The sequence below is a fragment of the Triturus cristatus genome, chromosome 11 (genome assembly GCF_964204655.1).
Source record: "Triturus cristatus chromosome 11, aTriCri1.1, whole genome shotgun sequence".
Classification (NCBI taxonomy): Eukaryota; Metazoa; Chordata; class Amphibia; order Caudata; family Salamandridae; genus Triturus; species Triturus cristatus.
In genome coordinates this window covers 1,166,196,822-1,166,222,068 of record NC_140594.1, presented here as the reverse complement: position 1 = coordinate 1,166,222,068, position 25,247 = coordinate 1,166,196,822, and the positions used below count along the sequence as shown (strand labels likewise).

General features: G+C 51.1%; 1 protein-coding gene across 3 annotated transcripts in view; it reads right to left on the bottom strand.

The window, feature by feature from the left end:
• LOC146788645 (putative cation-transporting ATPase 13A4) overlaps positions 1-25,247 on the bottom strand; it is a 361,715-nt gene that overhangs the window by 43,952 nt on the left and 292,516 nt on the right. For all 3 annotated transcript variants that reach the window (XM_085635857.1, XM_085635855.1, XM_085635856.1), the window contains exon 21: positions 16,967-17,046. In XM_085635857.1, coding sequence (XP_085491983.1) covers positions 16,967-17,046 — 80 coding nt within the window. The remainder of the gene's footprint in view (positions 1-16,966; positions 17,047-25,247) is intronic.

The following is a 25,247-nucleotide window of genomic DNA, read 5'->3' as shown; positions in this document are numbered from 1 at the left end:
TACTAGGGACCCCAGAAGAAGAGAAGCCCATTTAACTGAGAGCAGCGAGGAGCACAGGGAGAACTGCAGAGCAACACCGTGCTGTGTTACTAGGGACTCTGGAAGAAGGGCAGTCCAAAAAACTGGGAGCAGTCAGGAGCACAGGGAGAACCACAGAACAACACTGAGCTGTGTTGTTAGGGACCCAGGAAGAAGGGCAGCCCATAAAACTGGGAGCAGTCAAGAGCACATGGAGAACTGCAGGTCAATGCCTTGCTGTGTTACTACGGACACCAGAAGAAGGGATGCCCAAAAAACTGGGAGCAGTCAGGAGCACAGGGAGAATAGCAGTGCGATGTCCTGCTTCGTTACAAGGGAGACAGGTAGAAGGAAAGCCCATTAAACAGTGGGAGCAGTCAGGAGCACAGGGTGAACTGCAGCGCAATGTCCTGCTGTGTTAATAGGGACACGGGAAGAAGGACAGCCCATAAAAATGTGTACATCAGGAGCACAGGGAGAACTGCAGTGCAACGCCGTGCTGTGTTGCTAGGGACCCCGGAAGAAGGGCAGCCCATAAAACTGGGAGCAGTCAGGAGGACATGGAGAACTGCTGTCCAAAGCCGTGCTGTGTTACTAGGGACACCAGAAGAAGAGAAGCCCATAAAACTGGGTGCAGCCAGGAGCACAGGGAGAACTGCAGAGCAATGCCATGCTGTGTTACTAGTGACCCCGGAAGAAGAGCAGCCCATAACACTGGATACATCAGGAGCACAGGGAGAACTACAGTGCAATGCCTTGCTGTGTTACTATGAACACGGGAAGAAGGGCAGCCCATAACACTGAGAGCAGTCAGGAGCCCTGGGAGAACTGCAGTGTAATGCCCTGGTGTATTACTAGGGACCCCGGAAGGAGTGCAGCCCATAAAACTGGGAGCAGTCAGGAGCATAGGTAGAGCTGCAGTGCAGCGCCGTGCTGTGTTACTAGGGACCCCGGAAGAAGGGCAGCCCATAAAACTGGGTGCAGTCAGGAGCACAGGGAGAACTGCAGAGCAATGCCGTGCTGTGTTACTAGGGACTCTGGAAGAAGGGCAGTCCAAAAAACTGCGAGCAGTCAGGAGCACAGGGAGAACCACAGAACCACACTGAGCTGTGTTGTTAGGGACCCAGGAAGAAGGGCAGCCCATAAAACTGGGAGCAGTCAAGAGCACATGGAGAACTGCAGGTCAATGCCTTGCTGTGTTACTACGGACACCAGAAGAAGGGATGCCCAAAAAACTGGGAGCAGTCAGGAGCACAGGGAGAATAGCAGTGCGATGTCCTGCTTCGTTACAAGGGAGACAGGTAGAAGGAAAGCCCATTAAACAGTGGGAGCAGTCAGGAGCACAGGGTGAACTGCAGCGCAATGTCCTGCTGTGTTAATAGGGACACGGGAAGAAGGACAGCCCATAAAAATGTGTACATCAGGAGCACAGGGAGAACTGCAGTGCAACGCCGTGCTGTGTTGCTAGGGACCCCAGAAGAAGGGCAGTCCATAAAACTGGGAGCAGTCAGGAGCACAGGGAGAACCGCAGAACAACACTGGGCTGTGTTACTAGGGATAGAGGAAGCAGTGCAGTCCATAAAACTGGGTGCAGTCAGGATCACAGACAGAACTGCAACGCAATGTCCTGCTGTGTTACAGGGGAGAGGGATAGAAGGGAAGCCCATAAAACTGCCTGTGCATCAGGAGCACAGGGAGGACTGCAGTGCAATGCATTGCGGTGTCACTAGGGACCCCAGATGAAGGGTGGCCCATAAAACTGTGGGTGCAACAGGAGCACGGGGAGAACTGCAGTGTAATGCCTTGCTTTGTTACTAGGGACCCCGGAAGAAGGGCAGCCCATAAAACTGGGAGCAGTCAGGAGCACAGGGAGAACTGAAGAGTAATGCCCTGGTGTGTTACTAGGGACAGGAGAAGAAGGGAAGCCCATTTAACTGAGAGCAGTGAGTAGCACAGGGAGAACTGCAGAGCAACACCGTGCTGTGTTACTAGGGACCCCAGAAGAAGGGCAGTCCATAAAACTGGGAGCAGTCAGGAGCACAGGGAGAACCGCAGAACAACACTGGGCTGTGTTACTAGGGATAGAGGAAGCAGTGCAGTCCATAAAACTGGGTGCAGTCAGGATCACAGACAGAACTGCAACGCAATGTCCTGCTGTGTTACAGGGGAGAGGGATAGAAGGGAAGCCCATAAAACTGCCTGTGCATCAGGAGCACAGGGAGGACTGCAGTGCAATGCATTGCGGTGTCACTAGGGACCCCAGATGAAGGGTGGCCCATAAAACTGTGGGTGCAACAGGAGCACGGGGAGAACTGCAGTGTAATGCCTTGCTTTGTTACTAGGGACCCCGGAAGAAGGGCAGCCCATAAAACTGGGAGCAGTCAGGAGCACAGGGAGACCTGCAGTGCAATGCTGTGCTGTGTTACTAGGGACCCCGGAAGAAGGGCAGCCCATAAAACTGGGAACATCAGGAGCACAGCGAGAACTGCAGTTTAATGCCCTGGTGTGCTACTAGGTGCACAGGAAGAAGGGAAGCCCATTTAACTGGGAGCAGTGAGGAGCACAGGGAGAACTGCAGAGCAACGCTGTGCTGTGTTACTAGGGACCCCAGAAAAAGTGCAGTCCATAAAACTGGGAGCAGTCAGGAGCACAGGGAATACTGCAAAGCTGTGCTGTGGTACTAGGGACCTCGGAAGAAGGGCATCCCATAAAACTGGGAGCAGTCAAGAGCACAGGGAGAACTGCAGTGTAATGCCCTAGTGTGTTACTAGGGACCCCAGAAGAAGGGAAGCCCATTTAACTGAGAGCAGCGAGGAGCACAGGGAGAACTGCAGAGCAACACCGTGCTGTGTTACTAGGGACTCTGGAAGAAGGGCAGTCCAAAAAACTGGGAGCAGTCAGGAGCACAGGGATAACCACAGAACCACACTGAGCTGTGTTGTTAGGGACCCAGGAAGAAGGGCAGCCCATAAAACTGGGAGCAGTCACGAGCACATGGAGAACTGCAGGTCAATGCCTTGCTGTGTTACTACGGACACCAGAAGAAGGGATGCCCAAAAAACTGGGAGCAGTCAGGAGCACAGGGAGAATAGCAGTGCAATGTCCTGCTGTGTTACAAGGGAGACAGGTAGAAGGAAAGCCCATTAAACAGTGGGAGCAGTCAGGAGCACAGGGTGAACTGCAGCGCAATGTCCTGCTGTGTTAATAGGGACACGGGAAGAAGGACAGCCCATAAAAATGTGTACATGAGGAGCACAGGGAGAACTGCAGTGCAACACCGTGCTGTGTTGCTAGGGACCCCGGAAGAAGGGCAGCCCATAAAACTGGGAGCAGTCAGGAGGACATGGAGAACTGCTGTCCAAAGCCGTGCTGTGTTACTAGGGACACCAGAAGAAGGGAAGCCCATAAAACTGGGTGCAGCCAGGAGCACAGGGAGAACTGCAGAGCAATGCCATGCTGTGTTACTAGTGACCCCGGAAGAAGAGCAGCCCATAACACTGGATACATCAGGAGCACAGGGAGAACTACAGTGCAATGCCTTGCTGTGTTACTATGAACACGGGAAGAAGGGCAGCCCATAACACTGGGAGCAGTCAGGAGCCCTAGGAGAACTGCAGTGTAATGCCCTGGTGTATTACTAGGGACCCCGGAAGGAGTGCAGCCCATAAAACTGGGAGCAGTCAGGAGCATAGGTAGAGCTGCAGTGCAGCGCCGTGCTGTGTTACTAGGGACCCCGGAAGAAGGGCAGCCCATAAAACTGGGTGCAGTCAGGAGCACAGGGAGAACTGCAGAGCAATGCCGTGCTGTGTTACAAGGGAGACGGGTAGGAGGGAAGGCCATAAAACAGTGGTAGCAGTCAGGAGCACAGGGTGAACTGCAGTGCAATGCCTTGCTGTGTTAATAAGGACCCCAGAAGAAGGGCGGCCCATAAAACTGTGGGTGCAGCAGGAGCACAGGGGGAACTGCAGTGTAATGTCCTGCTGTGTAACTAGGGACCCCGGAAGAAGGGCAGCCCATAAAACTAGGAGCAGTTGGGAGCACAGGGACAACTGCAGTGTAATGTCCTGCTGTGTCACTAGGGACCCAGGAAGAAGGGCAGCCCATAGAACTGGGAGCAGTTAGGAGCACAGGGACAACTGCAGTGTAATGCTCTGGTGTGCTACTAGTGACACAGGAAGAAGGGAAGCCCTTAAAACTGGGAGCAGTGAGGAGCACAGGGAGAACTGCAGAGCAACGCTGTGCTGTGTTACTAGGGACCCCAGAAGATGTTCAGTACATAAAACAGGGAGCATTCAGGAGCACAGGGAGAACTGCAGAGCAACGCTGTGCTGTGTTATTAGGCACCTCCGAAGAAGGGCAGCCCATAAAACTGGGAGCAGTCAGGAGCACAGGGAGAACTGAAGAGTAATGCCCTGGTGTGTTACTAGGGACAGGAGAAGAAGGGAAGCCCATTTAACTGAGAGCAGTGAGTAGCACAGGGAGAACTGCAGAGCAACACCGTACTGTGTTACTAGGGACCCCAGAAGAAGGGCAGTCCATAAAACTGGGAGCAGTCAGGAGCACAGGGAGAACCGCAGAACAACACTGGGCTGTGTTACTGGGGATAGAGGAAGCAGTGCAGTCCATAAAACTGGGTGCAGTCAGGATCACAGACAGAACTACAATGCAATGTCCTGCTATGTTACAGGGGAGAGGGATAGAAGGGAAGCCCATAAAACTGCCTGTGCATCAGGAGCACAGGGAGGACTGCAGTGCAATGCATTGCGGTGTCACTAGGGACCCCAGATGAAGGGTGGCCCATAAAACTGTGGGTGCAACAGGAGCACGGGGAGAACTGCAGTGTAATGCCTTGCTTTGTTACTAGGGACCCCGGAAGAAGGGCAGCCCATAAAACTGGGAGCAGTCAGGAGCACAGGGAGACCTGCAGTGCAATGCTGTGCTGTGTTACTAGGGACCCCGGAAGAAGGGCAGCCCATAAAACTGGGAACATCAGGAGCACAGCGAGAACTGCAGTTTAATGCCCTGGTGTGCTACTAGGTGCACAGGAAGAAGGGAAGCCCATTTAACTGGGAGCAGTGAGGAGCACAGGGAGAACTGCAGAGCAACGCTGTGCTGTGTTACTAGGGACCCCAGAAAAAGTGCAGTCCATAAAACTGGGAGCAGTCAGGAGCACAGGGAATACTGCAAAGCTGTGCTGTGGTACTAGGGACCTCGGAAGAAGGGCATCCCATAAAACTGGGAGCAGTCAAGAGCACAGGGAGAACTGCAGTGTAATGCCCTGGTGTGTTACTAGGGACCCCAGAAGAAGGGAAGCCCATTTAACTGAGAGCAGCGAGGAGCACAGGGAGAACTGCAGAGCAACACCGTGCTGTGTTACTAGGGACTCTGGAAGAAGGGCAGTCCAAAAAACTGGGAGCAGTCAGGAGCACAGGGAGAACCACAGAACAACACTGAGCTGTGTTGTTAGGGACCTAGGAAGAAGGGCAGCCCATAAAACTGGGAGCAGTCAAAAGCACATGGAGAACTGCAGGTCAATGCCTTGCTGTGTTACTACGGACACCAGAAGAAGGGATGCCCAAAAAACTGGGAGCAGTCAGGAGCACAGGGAGAATAGCAGTGCGATGTCCTGCTTCGTTACAAGGGAGACAGGTAGAAGGAAAGCCCATTAAACAGTGGGAGCAGTCAGGAGCACAGGGTGAACTGCAGCGCAATGTCCTGCTGTGTTAATAGGGACACGGGAAGAAGGACAGCCCATAAAAATGTGTACATCAGGAGCACAGGGAGAACTGCAGTGCAACGCCGTGCTGTGTTGCTAGGGACCCCGGAAGAAGGGCAGCCCATAAAACTGGGAGCAGTCAGGAGGACATGGAGAACTGCTGTCCAAAGCCGTGCTGTGTTACTAGGGACACCAGAAGAAGAGAAGCCCATAAAACTGGGTGCAGCCAGGAGCACAGGGAGAACTGCAGAGCAATGCCATGCTGTGTTACTAGTGACCCCGGAAGAAGAGCAGCCCATAACACTGGATACATCAGGAGCACAGGGAGAACTACAGTGCAATGCCTTGCTGTGTTACTATGAACACGGGAAGAAGGGCAGCCCATAACACTGGGAGCAGTCAGGAGCCCTGGGAGAACTGCAGTGTAATGCCCTGGTGTATTACTAGGGACCCCGGAAGGAGTGCAGCCCATAAAACTGGGAGCAGTCAGGAGCATAGGTAGAGCTGCAGTGCAGCGCCGTGCTGTGTTACTAGGGACCCCGGAAGAAGGGCAGCCCATAAAACTGGGTGCAGTCAGGAGCACAGGGAGAACTGCAGAGCAATGCCGTGCTGTGTTACTAGGGACTCTGGAAGAAGGGCAGTCCAAAAAACTGGGAGCAGTCAGGAGCACAGGAAGAACCACAGAACAACACTGAGCTGTGTTGTTAGGGACCCAGGAAGAAGGGCAGCCCATAAAACTGGGAGCAGTCAAGAGCACATGGAGAACTGCAGGTCAATGCCTTGCTGTGTTACTACGGACACCAGAAGAAGGGATGCCCAAAAAACTGGGAGCAGTCAGGAGCACAGGGAGAATAGCAGTGCGATGTCCTGCTTCGTTACAAGGGAGACAGGTAGAAGGAAAGCCCATTAAACAGTGGGAGCAGTCAGGAGCACAGGGTGAACTGCAGCGCAATGTCCTGCTGTGTTAATAGGGACACGGGAAGAAGGACAGCCCATAAAAATGTGTACATCAGGAGCACAGGGAGAACTGCAGTGCAACGCCGTGCTGTGTTGCTAGGGACCCCGGAAGAAGGGCAGCCCATAAAACTGGGAGCAGTCAGGAGGACATGGAGAACTGCTGTCCAAAGCCGTGCTGTGTTACTAGGGACACCAGAAGAAGAGAAGCCCATAAAACTGGGTGCAGCCAGGAGCACAGGGAGAACTGCAGAGCAATGCCATGCTGTGTTACTAGTGACCCCGGAAGAAGAGCAGCCCATAACACTGGATACATCAGGAGCACAGGGAGAACTACAGTGCAATGCCTTGCTGTGTTACTATGACCACGGGAAGAAGGGCAGCCCATAACACTGGGAGCAGTCAGGAGCCCTGGGAGAACTGCAGTGTAATGCCCTGGTGTATTACTAGGGACCCCGGAAGGAGTGCAGCCCATAAAACTGGGAGCAGTCAGGAGCATAGGTAGAGCTGCAGTGCAGCGCTGTGCTGTGTTACTAGGGACCCCGGAAGAAGGGCAGCCCATAAAACTGGGTGCAGTCAGGAGCACAGGGAGAACTGCAGAGCAATGCCGCGCTGTGTTACTAGGGACTCTGGGAGAAGGGCAGTCCAAAAAACTGGGAGCAGTCAGGAGCACAGGGAGAACCACAGAACCACACTGAGCTGTGTTGTTAGGGACCCAGGAAGAAGGGCAGCCCATAAAACTGGGAGCAGTCAAGAGCACATGGAGAACTGCAGGTCAATGCCTTGCTGTGTTACTACGGACACCAGAAGAAGGGATGCCCAAAAAACTGGGAGCAGTCAGGAGCACAGGGAGAATAGCAGTGCGATGTCCTGCTTCGTTACAAGGGAGACAGGTAGAAGGAAAGCCCATTAAACAGTGGGAGCAGTCAGGAGCACAGGGTGAACTGCAGCGCAATGTCCTGCTGTGTTAATAGGGACACGGGAAGAAGGACAGCCCATAAAAATGTGTACATCAGGAGCACAGGGAGAACTGCAGTGCAACGCCGTGCTGTGTTGCTAGGGACCCCGGAAGAAGGGCAGCCCATAAAACTGGGAGCAGTCAGGAGGACATGGAGAACTGCTGTCCAAAGCCGTGCTGTGTTACTAGGGACACCAGAAGAAGAGAAGCCCATAAAACTGGGTGCAGCCAGGAGCACAGGGAGAACTGCAGAGCAATGCCATGCTGTGTTACTAGTGACCCCGGAAGAAGAGCAGCCCATAACACTGGATACATCAGGAGCACAGGGAGAACTACAGTGCAATGCCTTGCTGTGTTACTATGAACACGGGAAGAAGGGCAGGCCAGAACACTGGGAGCAGTCAGGAGCCCTGGGAGAACTGCAGTGTAATGCCCTGGTGTATTACTAGGGACCCCGGAAGGAGTGCAGCCCATAAAACTGGGAGCAGTCAGGAGCATAGGTAGAGCTGCAGTGCAGCGCCGTGCTGTGTCACTAGGGACCCCGGAAGAAGGGCAGCCCATAAAACTGGGTGCAGTCAGGAGCACAGGGAGAACTGCAGAGCAATGCCGTGCTATGTTACTAGGGACTCTGGAAGAAGGGCAGTCCAAAAAACTGGGAGCAGTCAGGAGCACAGGGAGAACCACAGAACCACACTGAGCTGTGTTGTTAGGGACCCAGGAAGAAGGGCAGCCCATAAAACTGGGAGCAGTCAAGAGCACATGGAGAACTGCAGGTCAATGCCTTGCTGTGTTACTACGGACACCAGAAGAAGGGATGCCCAAAAAACTGGGAGCAGTCAGGAGCACAGGGAGAATAGCAGTGCAATGTCCTGCTGTGTTACAAGGGAGACAGGTAGAAGGAAAGCCCATTAAACAGTGGGAGCAGTCAGGAGCACAGGGTGAACTGCAGCGCAATGTCCTGCTGTGTTAATAGGGACACGGGAAGAAGGACAGCCCATAAAAATGTGTACATCAGGAGCACAGGGAGAACTGCAGTGCAACACCGTGCTGTGTTGCTAGGGACCCCGGAAGAAGGGCAGCCCATAAAACTGGGAGCAGTCAGGAGGACATGGAGAACTGCTGTCCAAAGCCGTGCTGTGTTACTAGGGACACCAGAAGAAGGGAAGCCTATAAAACTGGAAGCAGTCAGAGCACAGGGAGAACTGCAGTGTAATGCTCTGGTGTGTTACTAGGGACCCCAGAAGAAGGGAAGCCCATAAAACTGGGAGCAGTCAGGAGCATAGGTAGAGCTGCAGTGCAGCGCCGTGCTGTGTTACTAGGGACCCCGGAAGAAGGGCAGCCCATAAAACTGGGTGCAGTCAGGAGCACAGGGAGAACTGCAGAGCAATGCCGTGCTGTGTTACTAGAGACCCCGGAAGAAGGGCAGCCCATAAAACTGGAAGCAGTCAGAGCACAGGGAGAACTGCAGTGTAATGCTCTGGTGTGTTACTAGGGACCCCAGAAGAAGGGAAGCCCATAAAACTGGGAGCAGTCAGGAGCTCAGGGAGAACTGCAGTGTAATGCCCTGGTGTGTTACTAGGGACCCCAGAAGAAGGGAAGCCCATAAAACTGGGAGCAGTCAAGAGCACAGGGAGAACTGCAGTGCAATGCCTTGCTGTGTTACTAGGGACCCAGGAAGAAGGGCGGTCCATAACATCTGTGGATGCAGTCAGGAGCACAGGGAGAACTGTAGGTCAATGCCTTGCTGTGTTACTAGGGACCTCGGAAGTAGGGTGGTCCATACCAACTGTGGATGCAGTCAGGAGCACACGGAGAACTGCAAGCCAATGCCTTGCTGTGTTACTAGGGACCCCGGAAGAAATGAAGCCATGAAAACGGGGTGCAGCAGGAGCACAGGGAGAACTGCAGTGTAACGCCGTGCTGCGTTACTAGGGACACAGGAAGAAGGACAGCCCATAAAACTGGGAGCAGTCAGGAGCACAGTGCAGTGCAACACCATGCTGTGTTACTGGGGACCCCGGAAGAATGGCAGCCCATAAAACTGGGAGCAGTCAGGAGCACAGGGAGAACTGCAGAGCAATGCGGTGCTGTGTTACTAGGGACACGAGAAAAAGGGAAGCCCATAAAACTGGGTGCAGTGAGGAGCACAGGGAGAACTGCAGAGCAACGCCGTGCTGTGTTACTAGGGACCCTGGAAGAAGGGCAGCCCATAAAACTGGGTGCAGTCAGGAGCACAGGGAGAACTGTAGGTCAATGCCTTGCTGTGTTACTAGGGTCCCCGGAAGAAGTGAAGCCCTGAAAACTGGGAGCAGTCAGGAGCACAGGGAGGACTTCAGTACAATGCTGTGCTGTTTTACTAGGGACACAGGAAGAGGGGCGGCCCATAAAACTGGGAGCAGTCAGGAGCAGCCCGTGCCTAACAAAAATGAATGTGGCCTCATGTAACGCAACTGCTGCTATGCAAAGCGCTGTGATACCCAATACCGGGTCAATTTCGCGCTATGTAAAGCTCCGTAAAAAAAAAAACTGGGTGCATTCAGTAGCACAGAGAGAACTGCAGTGCAAAGCCCTGCTGTGCTACTAGGGACCCCAGAAGAAGTGCAGTCCATAAAACTGGGAGCAGTCAGGTGCACAGGGAGAACCGCATTGTAACGCCGTGCTGTGTTACTAGGGATCCCAGAAGAAGGGCGGCCCATAAAACTGTGGGTGCATCAGGAGCACAGGGAGAACTGCAGTGCAATGCCTTCCTGTGTTACTAGGGACCCCGGAAGAAGGGCGGTCCATAACATCTGTGGATGCAGTCAGGAGCACAGAGAGAACTGTAGGTCAATGCCTTGCTGTGTTACTAGGGACCCCAGAAGAAATGAAGCCATGAAAACGGGGTGCAGCAGGAGCACAGGGAGAAATGCAGTGCAACGCCGTGCTGCGTTACTAGGGACACAGGAAGAAGGGCAGCCCATAAAACTGGGTGCAGTCAGGAGCACAGGGAGAGCTGCAGTGCAGTGCCTTGCTGTGTTACAAGGGACCCCGGAAGAAGGCAAGCCCATGATACTGGGTGCATCAGGAGCACAGGGAGAGCTGCAGTGCAGTGCCTTGCTGTGTTACAAGGGACCCCGGAAGAAGGCAAGCCCATGATACTGGGTGCATCAGGAGCACAGGGAGAGCTGCAGTGCAGTGCCTTGCTGTGTTACAAGGGACCCCGGAAGAAGGCAAGCCCATAAAACTGGGTGCAGTCAGGAGCACAGGGAGAGCTGCAGTGCAGTGCCTTGCTGTGTTACAAGGGACCCCGGAAGAAGGCAAGCCCATGATACTGGGTGCATCAGGAGCACAGGGAGAGCTGCAGTGCAGTGCCTTGCTGTGTTACAAGGGACCCCGGAAGAAGGCAAGCCCATAAAACTGGGTGCAGTCAGGAGCACAGGGAGAGCTGCAGTGCAGTGCCTTGCTGTGTTACAAGGGACCCCGGAAGAAGGCAAGCCCATAAAACTGGGTGCAGTCAGGAGCACAGGGAGAGCTGCAGTGCAGTGCCGTGCTGTGTTACTACGGACACCAGAAGAAGGCAAGCCCATAAAACTGGGTGCAGTCAGGAGCACAGGGAGAGCTGCAGTGCAGTGCCTTGCTGTGTTACAAGGGACCCCGGAAGAAGGCAAGCCCATAAAACTGGGAGCAGTCAGGAGCACAGGGAGAGCTGCAGTGCAGTGCCGTGCTGTGTTACTACGGACACCAGAAGAAGGCAAGCCCATAAAACTGGGTGCAGTCAGGAGCACAGGGAGAGCTGCAGTGCAGTGCCTTGCTGTGTTACAAGGGACCCCGGAAGAAGGCAAGCCCATAAAACTGGGAGCAGTCAGGAGCACAGGGAGAGCTGCAGTGCAGTGCCTTGCTGTGTTACTACGGACACCAGAAGAAGGCAAGCCCATAAAACTGGGAGCAGTCAGGAGCACAGGGAGAGCTGCAGTGCAGTGCCTTGCTGTGTTACTACGGACACCAGAAGAAGGCAAGCCCATAAAACTGGGAGCAGTCAGGAGCACAGGGAGAGCTGCAGTGCAGTGCCGTGCTGTGTTACTACGGACACCAGAAGAAGGCAAGCCCATAAAACTGGGAGCAGTCAGGAGCACAGGGAGAGCTGCAGTGCAGTGCCTTGCTGTGTTACTACGGACACCAGAAGAAGGCAAGCCCATAAAACTGGGAGCAGTCAGGAGCACAGGGAGAGCTGCAGTGCAGTGCCGTGCTGTGTTACTACGGACACCAGAAGAAGGCAAGCCCATAAAACTGGGAGCAGTCAGGAGCACAGTTTGAACTGCAGAAAGCAGCCATTTGGTTCCATTTCTCACTTTCCAGCATGCTGAATGTGCACAGGTTCATCTTGCCAAAGTTTCAAATTACAAAAACATTAGCAAATATAACGCAGTCACCATGACAAACATCTATATTTGTTTTTTGCACTATTTATTTTGGTTTTATCTGCCCCATTCAGTTAAGTCAGATTTCAAATGCAAGCATCGACTCCTAAGCATGGCTTAAGAAAGACGGGCGCAGAAGGACTTCCTGGGGCGGAGACAGGACCTGTCCAGAAGGGAAGAGCAGGGGTTGCTAAGGTTTTGCATACTAAGTGAGCTGCAAAGATTCCGGTGCCAATGACTTAGTATTCCGTATCCCAGAAGGCACTGTGCTCTTACCTGACAAGACGAGCCATGTATGACATAATGGGGGAGTGGTGGAGCAGGGATGACAGGGACCCTGATGGAAAGAATGGCGGAGCGAGGAGGGGGGATTAAGGATGATGGGGAGGGGAGGGCAGGTGTGAATGATGGGACTGAATGAGTGAGCGAGGAGGCGGGATGAAGAATGATGGGGCGGGAGGGCAGGGAGTGAATGATGAGACTGAATGAGTGAGCGAGGAGGTGGGATGAAGAATGATGGGGCGGGAGGGCAGGTGTGAATGATGGGACTGAATGAGTGAGCGAGGAGGCGGGATGAAGAATGATGGGGCAGGAAAGCAGGGAGTAAATGATGAGACTGAATGAGTGAGCGAGGAGGCGGGATGAAGAATGATGGGGCAGGAGGGCAGGGAGTCAATGATGAGACTGAATGAGTGAGCGAGGAGGCGGGATGAAGAATGATGGGGCGGGAGGGCAGGGAGTGAATGATGAGACTGAATGAGTGAGCGAGGAGGCGGGATGAAGAATGATGGGGCGGGAGGGCAGGGAGTGAATGATGAGACTGAATGAGTGAGCGAGGAGGCGGGATGAAGAATGATGGGGCGGGAGGGCAGGGAGTGAATGATGAGACTGAATGAGTGAGCGAGGAGGCGGGATGAAGAATGATGGGGCGGGAGGGCAGGGAGTGAATGATGAGACTGAATGAGTGAGCGAGGAGGCGGGATGAAGAATGATGGGGCGGGAGGGCAGGGAGTGAATGATGAGACTGAATGAGTGAGCGAGGAGGCGGGATGAAGAATGATGGGGCGGGAGGGCAGGGAGTGAATGATGAGACTGAATGAGTGAGCAAGGAGGCGGGATGAAGAATGATGGGGCGGGAGGGCAGGGAGTGAATGATGAGACTGAATGAGTGAGCGAGGAGGCGGGAGGGCAGGGAGTGAATGATGAGACTGAATGAGTGAGCGAGGAGGCGGGATGAAGAATGATGGGGCGGGAGGGCAGGGAGTGAATGATGAGACTGAATGAGTGAGCGAGGAGGCGGGATGAAGAATGATGGGGCGGGAGGGCAGGGAGTGAATGATGAGACTGAATGAGTGAGCAAGGAGGCGGGATGAAGAATGATGGGGCGGGAGGGCAGGAAGTGAATGATGAGACTGAATGAGTGAGCGAGGAGGCGGGATGAAGAATGATGGGGCGGGAGGGCAGGGAGTGAATGATGAGACTGAATGAGTGAGCGAGGAGGCGGGATGAAGAATGATGGGGCGGGAGGGCAGGGAGTGAATGATGAGACTGAATGAGTGAGCAAGGAGGTGGGATGAAGAATGATGGGGTGGGAGGGCAGGGAGTGAATGATGGGATTCAACAGCACACCAGGGGAGAAGGGGGTGAGGAGTGATGAGGCGGAGAGTGAGTGAAAAGTGGGGAGGATGATGGTGTGAGGAAAAGTGAATGAGCAGTGGAAGAGACGTCAGTGAGAATGTGACTGTTTGTTAGAGCTGGGCTGTGTAAGGATAAAGGAAGCTATTGCCATTTCCTCCTGGGGGGAATGGAATCCTTTAACTGGATGTGTAGTTATGTTTTTTTTAACTTATGGCTTCTTAGGTTTGCTGTAAGATGCCGTTCTTTTTGAAGTCATGTACATCTGTATAAGAATAATATATTTTGCAGTGTTACATTAGTTATATGTTATTGGTATCTCTAAATGGGATTTATACACATGGTATTTATTTAACTATTTTCCACATTTGAAGTTATCTTTTAAGAGGTGAGCCTGCCACTGCAGAGCCTGTGTGTGCATGTCGACTTGGCTTTAAAACCCCTTGCCAAGCCTTAAACTCCTCTTTTATTACATATAAGTCACCCCTAAGGTAGGTTCTAGGTAGCCCATAGGGCAGTGTGCTGTGTAATCAAGAGATAGGACATGTACTCTTTCGTTTTTCATGTCCTGGTAGTGAAAAACACCCAAATTCGTTTTTCACCACTGTGAGGTCTACCCTTCTCATAGGTTAACATTAGGAATTCCTTATTACACTTTTAAGCTGAAATTCGTGATTTATGTTTCAGGTTTCATATCATTGGAATGGTAATGATAAAGCCTCAGTACTGGTAAAGTCAAATTAATCATTACCTTTTACAAATGGGCCTAATAGAAAGATGGCATTTTTCTGCTCTTAGCCTTGTGTGCATGAAGCCTGTCTCCAATACATGTCTGGGGGGGGGGTGACAGCTGAACTTTTTGCATACCCTCTAGATAGACACACACAAAAGGAACTTAGGTGTGGCTGACTGGCCATCCAAATCCTGATGGGTCATCCTGGGCAGCTTGGGCTGGAGGAACTGACACTTACACCTGAGGAGGCTGTGTCCTGTCCTTACACAAAGGGCAGCATACCCCCCTGTTGTGAATCGGGTGCTAGGGCTGGGGAGGAGGACCTCTGCACACTTTAAAGCCCCTCTTTACAGTCTCTTTCAATTCAAAGGCATCACTGGGTATAAGAATTGGACTTCTGACCCTACCACTTCAGGACACTATTGGGCCTGTGAAAAACTCTGCGAGGAGGAAGGAATGCTGTGCTGCTACAAGGGCTGCAGGACTGCTGCTCTGGAAGAACTGATTTTCTGCTGTGCAGCCCTGCTGCCTGCTACCCTCTGCCTTGCTGAGGAAGAACTGGACCCATCTCACTTGAACCCAGAGTGACTCCAGAGGTATGCCGGATTGCCCCCTGTTTTAAGTCTCAGGGACATCAAAGACTTCTCATGAACCCGCAACAGCACCTGGACTTTGCTTGCTGCAAGTCTTGCCCTGCCAAGTGGTAACAATCCAGTCCTGTGCCCTTGGCAGTGGGTATAAAGTGCTGCAACTGCCAGGATCACATCGATGCATCGCCGCTGCTGCATTGACCATGGACATAAAATCACCGACTGCATGGCACATCGTCTCCAGTTTCTGAGGCATCTCTGACTTTGCATTGCTCGTCTCCGATGCATCACCTTCAACCCAGCGATTCGACAACGACACATCGCCTACTTGCTTCCCGCATCTCGACTCTGTCGACCATGCATCTAAGGTACTTTGCAGCGGGCCAAGGCTGGTCCCTGTGAACGACCCGCTCTCCATCACGATCAGCCTGAACATTTGGATTTACCCCTGTCTAGAGATACCAGATAGCCTCGGTTGGCACTTTATTTATACTTTCAAACACAACAATTTCATTTAATTTAAAAAAATTCATAACTTCGGTTATAGTTCTTGATTTTTGTTTTTTTGGTCCGGTTTCGTTCATAAACATACAACCTATTTTTCTAACTTAGGGGCAGATTTACAATAACTGGCGCATCCCTGCATATCAGCAGGGATGCGCCAGTTGCCAGTTATTGTGTGTCACGTCTCCGCCACCATGGATGCGCCGCATTTACAATACGGCGCACCATAGTGCAAAAACGGACAGATGCATGACGCATCTGTGCCGTAAAGGCAGCGCATTGCTGGAGTTGCGTCGCAAGCACGACGCACCTCCAGCAAGGCTCTGGGGTGCCCAATATCTACAATGCTGCGTCAATCCTTACGCCTGCTTCAAGCAGGCGCAGGGTTTTGATGCAGCATGGGCTCAAAAGTGACTGAGTGAAATCTTGTAGATTTCACTCAGCCACTTTTGGGAGGCGTTCCTGCGACGGAACGCCCCCCCCCCCCCCTGCGCAGCAACGCCTACTTCTGGCACAGGGCTTTACTACGTGACGCATCGCCCAGATGCGTCACGTTGTAAATACCCCAGAGCATGGCGCTGGTTTTGCGCCGCCGCTGCGTCACAAAAGTGACGCAACGGCGGCATAAAAGAGGCTCAAGGGGCTTTTAAATCTGCCCCCTAGTGTGGTCTTTTTGTGGTGTTTTCACTGTGTTACTGTTTGAAGTGTTGCACAAATACTTTACACATTGCCTCTTAAATCAAGCCTGCCTGCTCTGTGCCAAGCTACCAGTGGGTAAACACAGGTTGATTTATGGTGTGTATCTGACTTACCCTGACTAGGGTTGTGGTTCCTGCTTGGACAGGGTGCATACCTCTGCCAAACAGAAACCCAGTTTTTAACAGTAGTATACTGTATTAGTCCACTCTCACATAACATAACACAACAAATACCAGCAACACAACTCAACGCAGCACAACTTAACATATAAAAGTCAAAGAACCACATGGAGCTGTCACAGGTGGTGGTCCTTAGGCTGACCCACTACAGAGCGACAGATGTGGTACGAATCATTTAAACAGAACCACCGTTCCACACACTGAATGAGTTCCTTCTAAGGATAAGAATAGTTGATGTGCCCAAAAGAATTGTAAACATGGACATATCTACCATGCTTCGTGGGGCGCAGGGAGTTAGCAAGAAAAAGCCCGCGGCTCAGGTTCTTCTTACAATGTCTGGGTATCACCCTATGCCTGCGGCACCTCTCCCTGCTCTCAATGGTGCCTCAAGACCTTGAGGACATGAGCAAGTATGGCACTTACCTGGGCGCTTCCAAGCTATCCTGAACTCTATGCAAGTCACAGTAGTAATGTGCAGTGCCAGCCAGTCTGTGCCCGCCAGTACCAGCATATACACATTTGTAACATGTTATACCTATCCACAACCATCATGCAGTTTTAAGGAAGTAACTAAGTTACATACTCTAATTTCTGCAGCTCTTCAACCAAGATTGATTTCTGTCCTGGGGACATCCTGGCAAAGATGACCCCATTCAGCAGCAGCTGAGGAAAGAAAGAGAAAAAAATGAGAAATTTGCTGAACAGGACCTGAGTGTTCCAGTAATGATCATTACTACATCCATGAATTGAGTTACATGACTGGTGCTAACTACAATTTCTATGACGCAAAGGTATACTCCTTTTGCCAACCTCAAGAGGATGAAAAGCTGGGTACTGGCACAATGATTCGCATATAACATAACCAGAGGATGCATTAATTCTTTTGGCTTTTGGACGTCACAAACTGTACTGTAGAGGGGGGCGGAACTCACAGTGTTTTAGTGGAATTCCTTGGAGTTACAGAAAAACTCAGTGAAATTCCATGGAATTCCAGCAACGGGCAGAAAATATGCAACTCACACTACTCGCTCTACAATTTAGTACCCGTAGTGCAAGCAGCGCTGAACATCTGCGTGAATGACACCCTGCATTGAAAATCTACTCGAGTGGCAGCAAATCTACTCGAATGGCAGCCTTCTGACTGCGACTGCTCATGAATGCTGGTGAGTGGCCACCTTTAGAAAACTACACTAGGGGACGCCAAATCTCGCTCTTGCTCACCAGCTTGAATATTCTGCAGCGTTGTGGAAGAAAGATTCCGCCATGTGACGATTGGTGGAATTTAGGCAGGTCTCCGTGTTAAAGAGTAGCGCAGAGTGGCCAAAATATCACAACATTTGCAGGCGAACAGAACATTCCACTCATCTGTATTGTAATGTGGTTGGGATTTGTCTGGGGAAGTGCTGTTCATTCATCCACTGGCTGTGGTGTCCTGTAGAATGCACAAGCCCATGGCCTGTAATCTGCTCTGTGCTCATCCCACTTTTTATGTGGCGGTGGGGTGCACCCGTCCTCTCTCTGGCCAGAGGTATCTGAGAGAACGACAGGGACCTGTGTGAGCAGGATTGGTATGGGTAACTTGACTCTTTTACCAGGAGGCCTAGACTGACTCCCCTCAAGCCTCTGATTCTGTAGTTTCATGGGTGTCCTGTAGTGCCGAGCACCTCCTGAGTTCTTGTCACTGGACAATGGGTAGCTTCTGAGACAGGGACAGATCATTGGCTAGGGATGGTGATATGAGTGCAGGTCTAGTGGCAGTCGCACTTCACCAAGGGTGTGCTGTGACCCTCATCCTTGCAGAATCCCAGCTGTCACTGATCTGACCCCAATATCAGTCTAAGGAAGGAGTTTGATGACCCCCCTCCATACTGACGTGATGCCCATAGGTCTCTGAGGCGGTGGTGGACACCTTAGGCTTAGTGGTGGGAATAATTTGTAGTTTGGTGGTAATTTCCCTAGACATTGTGGATATATGTGGTATTAGGATTTCAATCTCTATCACAATGACGACCCAGACATAATGGTGGCAATATTTTGCATACTGTGGAGACTCTTGGCATGACTGTACCTGTTTTAGGCAGAGTGCTAGCATTATCGTGGTAATTGTTGCCACATTTTGGATACCCAATGCATGATGGTGCCCACTCATACCATTTCTATGGTCTGGCATAATGGCGTAAATCTTGACATAATGTCGGTTCCCATGCCATTTTGGCACTCACTTCTGACATTATGCTGTGGCAAAACCACTTGTGGAGATACTTACAATATTGTAGATAACCATGAAGTGATGGCACCACCTCCTGTCTTACTGCTGACCCTGGGCTAATGGGTTTCAATTCTTGGTACAATGAGGGTGTTGATCAAATGATGGCACCTGCTTAACCTAAAGCAGCTGTGGCATAACAAAGGTAATTCTTTGTCTACCATTGGCATTCTTGTCATTAGCATGAGCAACCATTACAGGTATGCAAAAATGGGTAGGCATATATGTCTTTGATATTTTAAAAAAAGGAAAGGATAGGCTTGATAAATGATTGGAGGTGAACAGGGTCATGACGGTGGATTTTCACATTGTGATGTAGCTTTCTTTAAAAAGGAGAGTCTTCAGCTCTTTTCTAAATTGGAGTAGGGTTGGAAGGGTCCCACTGAATAAAGGGATGTCACTCCAGACCCTGAGAGCATAGATAGAGAAGGCCTTTTGCCTTTTTTCTCTTGTTTGGTCTATTCATCCCAGTCTTCTGGTGTTCTGCCCATGGGTGCTCCAAGAGCCCTTGTGATTGTAGATGGTGAGTTTGTCAGTCCACTGGGCAGGGTACTGGTCATGATGGCTTTGCAGATGATGTATCTTTACATCGCTCTTCCCTAGGGACAGAGACGTGAGGGGGTTGGGGTGAAATGGGATGGACTGTTGGTGACAGTTGAGTTATGAATCAGGGCCTTTTTAGCAGGTTGCCTGATCACTGCAGCTTTCTGCTGCTCTTCTAACAGTCAAGGACTCTTTTCCTGATCTATGCCCTTTCTCTCTGCTCCTGCCCACTCTCCCCAATTTTCAATAGATTATTTTGATAGTAACAATGTATCCACCACCGCCTGTTGACATTCTTCCACATTTGAGGGCAGTAGGACTATGTGTAATATTGTGTTCGAGGCATATGAGCTGCAGATTGCACACTATGCATAGATCGCCATATGCTGTTGGGTCCGATGTTTGCACTTGTTTTTGTCCTGGAAAGTCTTTGGAAGTCACGAGATAGGTTACTCTTCCTTAGGACCATAGTGCGCATGGGCATCGGCTCCATCCTCAGATTGTTTTTTTCCACCATCGGGCTGGGATGTGTTTCTCGCGCCCCAGTTCGGAACCATTACCGATTCCTGTTTAGACACGCAATCCTTCACCCTTTCGACGGTATTGTCTCGATCGCGAACCCTAATCGGCACGCATCTCTACAAGTCTTCGATTCCGGTCGTCGAAGAAGGCCTTCGGGCCGACCTGAGCCTTGGCATCTGGCTCATGGAAAGGACGCCTTTCAAAAAGTATCCTCAATGTGGGTCAAAGTTTCCCCACACCGATCTGCATGAGGTGTGTAACCTCTGCCTCTCTCTGGAGCATGAGACCAGAGACTGTATAGCTTGTGCCTCTTTCCGTTCGAAGAAGACCATCCGGGATCGACGAGCTCGAAGGACCATGGCTCGCTCGTCGAGTTCGATCCCCAACGACATCTTCCAAGAGGGCGTCGATGTGCCAGAGGAGCGTCCAAGAAGGCCTCATCAGCGCCTCCGAAGCCGATGACGCCGACGTCGAAGAAGTGACTCCGGGTCAACGGGTCATAAGTAGAGACGTCGACCCCGACCCACTCCCTACAACAACAAAGGCTTCGGTCACACCTTCACCTTCGGGCTCAGGTGCACACCGACACACTGCTTCCCATGCCCCACCCTCGGGCCCGGCAAAGAAGCCTACCAAGCCTTCTGGCGACTCGGGCTCGAGTCTGCATGCCACCGGCGCCGAAGCCCAATCATCGGCACCGAAAAAGAAGTCACACACATCCTCTGTGCCGGCCGTTAGTTTCACCCAGAAGCCCTCGGCACCGAAGACACCAAGCAGTGACTCCCCGGCACTGAAAAAAACACACGGAACTGACGAAGAAGCCACTCCCCAAAAGTTCGGACTTACACTCTTCGGAGCCGAAAAAACCATCAACACCGAAGAAGCACACAGAGACTGGTAAACCACACCGCTCCGGAGCCGGCACCGAAAAAGCCCTCGATACCGACACAGTCAACACCGAAAACCCATCCTTCTTCAGAAGAGCTTTGCCGCCCAGACCCTCAACAAAAAACTCTAACTAAAGACCCTAAAACTGGTCAATTGACTCTGAGTTCTAGGTAAAGACCACTGGACATGCCTGCACCAGCTCCACCCTCTAAAAAGAGGGACATAGCCACATCACCTCTTAGAGTCCCTTCTCCAACTCCACCTCCTCTACCTCCTCCTCCACCTCCCCCACCACCTCGTTCTCCTACGCCATCCCCTACACCAGTAGACGATGACGACACATATGATGACACAGGGGATGGTGTGGACGACCTGCCACTAGGGCACCCCGGTCCACCAGCTTCCCCTGACCCCTGGGATGACTATAATACGCCTGATGTCCCTAATGTCCTGGAAGATGACATCTACCCATCTAGGCCTTCCCCACCAGAAGACACCATGGGTTTTAATCAACTGATACACCGGGCTGCCCAGTACCACGGGGTCGACCTACATACAGAACCGGTCGAAGAGGATTTTTTAATGGACACTTTTGACACTACCCAAAGGTCCACATCCACTTTACCCATGCTCAAAGGGGTTATTAAACAAGCTACAGAGGTATTTGAGGACCCTGTTAGGGCTAGAGTCATTAATCCTAGAATTGAGAAAAAATAAAAAGCTGCCCCTACAGACCCAGCTTACATTAAGGGCCGTGGTCCGTTAGACTCCATGGTGGTCTCAAATGCTAGAAAGAGGGCTAACTCGCAAACATCAGGTGATGCAGCTCCGCCCGACAAAGAGTCTAAACTCCGGGATGCCTCTGGCAAAAGAACAGTGTCACAGGCAGCTAACATTTGGCGCATCTCAAACACTCAGGCCCTGTTAGCCAGATACAATAGGGCTCACTATGATGAGTTGAGTCCCTACTACAACACCTCCCGGACAAATACAAAAATAAGGCAAACAACCTCATACAGGAGGGTACAATTACCACCAACACCTCCATCCGGTGCGCTCTCGATGTGGCAGATGCAGCATCCAGAGCAGTAAACACAAGTGTCCTTCTCCGCAGGCACGCGTGGCTACGCATTTCCGTTTTTAAACCTGAGGTGCAAAGCTCTATCCTCAACCAACCTTTCGACCAACAACACCTTTTTGGCCCTAATGTTGAGGCATCCCTTGAAAAGATGAAAAAGGACACAGACACAGCCAAATCAATGGGAGCCTTGCACTCGCAAGCTCCCAGACGTTCTTTTCGTTGCTCATCCTACAAGGGCAACTCCAGGGGCTACTCGTCTGATAACCAATCCACCTCTTACAAGGCTCCCACCCAATCCACCTTCACCAGAGGTTATCAGAGAGGAGGATACAGAGGCAACAATAACAAGGGCAGAGGCAAGACTAACAACACCCACTCTGCCTCCACCCCTGCGCAATGACTTCCCTCCCTTTCCCCTGGACCATTCCACACTGGTCAGGGGAAGACTACAACAGTTCCTTCATGTCTGGACCAACATCACCACAGACAGGTGGGTGCGACAAATAGTGCAATCAGGTTACTGTCTCGAACTTACCTCTACCCCCAAACATTCCACCCAAACAGCGTCCAATGTCAACAGAACATTTGTCACTCCGGAAACAAGATGTAATTTCCTTACTACAAAAAAGTGCAATAGAACTGGTTCCCCTGCATCAACAAAACACGGGAGTTTACTCCCTGTATTTTCTCATACCAAAGAAAGACGGCTCTCTGAGACCTATTCTAGACCTCAGGCCACTAAACCTATACATACAATCAGACCATTTCCACATGGTCACACTTCAGCAGGTCCTCACTCTACTTTCACAGGGCGACTTCCTGGCTACCTTAGATCTCAAGGACGCCTATTTCCATATTCCCATTCAAGCAGCTCACAGAAAATATCTCAGGTTTGTAGTGGACGGGCAGCACTATCAACTCAAAGTACTCCCTTTCGGAGTCACAACAGCACCACAGGTATTCACGAAGTGCCTAGCGGTAGTCGCAGCCCATCTAAGAAGACAACACATGCACGTCTTCCCATACCTCGACGACTGGCTCATAAAAGCTGGCTCGTACAACCAGTGTGTTCATCACACTCACGCGACTATCCAATCACTCCATGACATGGGGTTCACAATAAACCACACCAATTCTCATCTGCAACCCTCTCACACACAACAGTACCTCAGCGCCACAATAGAGGCCTCAAAAGCGCTAGCCTATCCCAGTCCAGCCAGGATAGCAAGCATTCTCTCTCTCCTCACCAAATTTCAGCTGCATCACTCTCTTCCAGCTCGAGTGTTCATACAGCTCATAGGGGTGATGGCCTCTTGCATATTCATATTGCCTCACACAAGACTCCAGATGCGTCCCATACAAGAGTGCTAAGCACGCCAATGGAACCAGGCTCAAGATCAGCTAACAGATATGGTGTTGGTAGACGGTCGCACTCATCGCTCTCTGCAGTGGTGGAACACCAAAAACCTTTCCAAAGGGCGACCGTTCCTTGAGTCAGTTCCTCAAATTGTCATGACTGTGGATGCATCGCTCTCCGGCTGGGGAGATCACCTATTACATCACACCATGCAGGGCAGGTGGACACCTCAACAAAAGTTATTCCACATCAATCACCTGAAATTACTGGCCATATTCCTCGCCTTTAAAGCATTCCAAAAACAAACATCAGGCAAGACTGTCCTAGTCCGCACGGACAACATGACAGCCATGTACTACATACAGAAACAAGGCGGGACACACTCTCTGCAGCTCTCTCAGCTAGCACAGAACATATGGAGATGGGCTATTACTCAGAACATTTTTCTCCTAGCCCAACATGTCCCAGGAGTCCAAAACACCATAGCCGATCTGTTAAGTCGTAAAACGCAACAAATCCATGAGTGGGAACTTTATCCCCAAGTTCTTCAACCGTTCTTTTAAATGTGGAGGCAACCACAGATAGACCTCTTCGCCACCCACGAAAACGCCAAATGCCCAAGCTTCGCCGCCAGATTCCACACCAATTGGCCAAAGGCAATGCGATATGGATGAACTGGTCAAGCAGATTTGCGTACGCCTTTCTGCCTCTCCCACTCATACCACTGGTGGTGCGCAAACTACGGCAACACTCACTTACTCTCATTCTAGTTGTTCCAACTTGGGCCAGACAACCGTGGTACACCACATTACTGGAACTGTCCGTCGTTCCGCACCAAAGATTACACCTCTCACCACGCCACTTAACCCAGAACCGTGGAGAGATCAGACACCCGGACCCAGCTCAGCTCAACCTTGCGATCTGGCTCCTGAAATCTTAGAATTTGGTTACCTTAACCTTCCTCCTGACTGTATGAACGTCATTAAGGAAGCTAGACGTCCTACCACTAGAGCCTGCTACGCAGCCAAGTGGAAACGATTTGTGATATATTGTCATAACAATAACATCAATCCCCTAGATGTGTCTATCCAACACATCATAGGCTACCTACTACACCTACAAAGATGCAACCTAGCCTACACGTCTATTAGGCTACACCTTGCTGCCATAGCAGGATATCTACAAAATAGACAACATTTATCACTATTCAGGGTTCCTGCCATCAAAGCCTTTATGCAAGGACTCAAAAGGATAATTACTCCCAGAGTTCCACCCTCACCTGTGTGGAATTTAAACATCGTTCTCACAAGACTAATGGGACCTCCCTTTGAACCTCTACATAAATGTGAGCTACAATTCTTAACATGGAAGGTTGCTTTCCTAGTGGCCATTACTTCTCTAAGAAGAGTTAGTGAGCTACAGGTACCAGGGCTGGCTTTAGGGCGGTGCGACCGGTGCCACCGCACCGGGTGCTGGCTTCCTGGGGGCGCCGTGTTTGAAAGTTTATTGTGCTTTTGAAGCACCTGCTGCAGCGTTTCTTTCCTCCGGCAATTGCCAGGCCTCACAAAAATGTCAAGATAGCTCGTGTGATTAAATATCTTCCTGGAGAGAGATCAGCGTTTTGTATAGTTGAGGTTTTGACCTCTGTGAAGTTAGTGCAGAGGGTTAATGTGCCTGCTGCAAAGAACGTGCACCCAGTTGATTTCAGAGTGCATATGATGTAAACAGATCAGCAGGTTACTGCTTTCAAAAGAGACATCCTTTTGTTACTTGCAATTTATAACTTAAAGTCCTAATATAGAATAGTGAGCTATTAACTTTCATCCCAGAACTGCATACACACTGCAAAGCATACATTAGGACATGGATTAATGTTGTATAAAGGGTTAATTTGGCTGGAAATCGATTCTTATTATTAAAGAAAACTCCCAACGATGCTGTTTCTTTTTCGACTCTGCGTTTGTGCTTCTCCACACCAAACACTCTTAAACTATCCTGCCTACCAGTCTGGATGACATGTGACTCCTACACTTTTAGTCCTTTGGCTTATGTAATATTTCCTATACACTGATTTACAAAGGTATGATTGATTGTCTCTGTGTAATGTGTGTGTGATGCAAAGTGCTCTGACACCCTACACTGGTATGAGTGGCGCTATATAACTAATTCAATGCATCTGAGAGAGTGTGGTTTTGGAGACTGTTAAA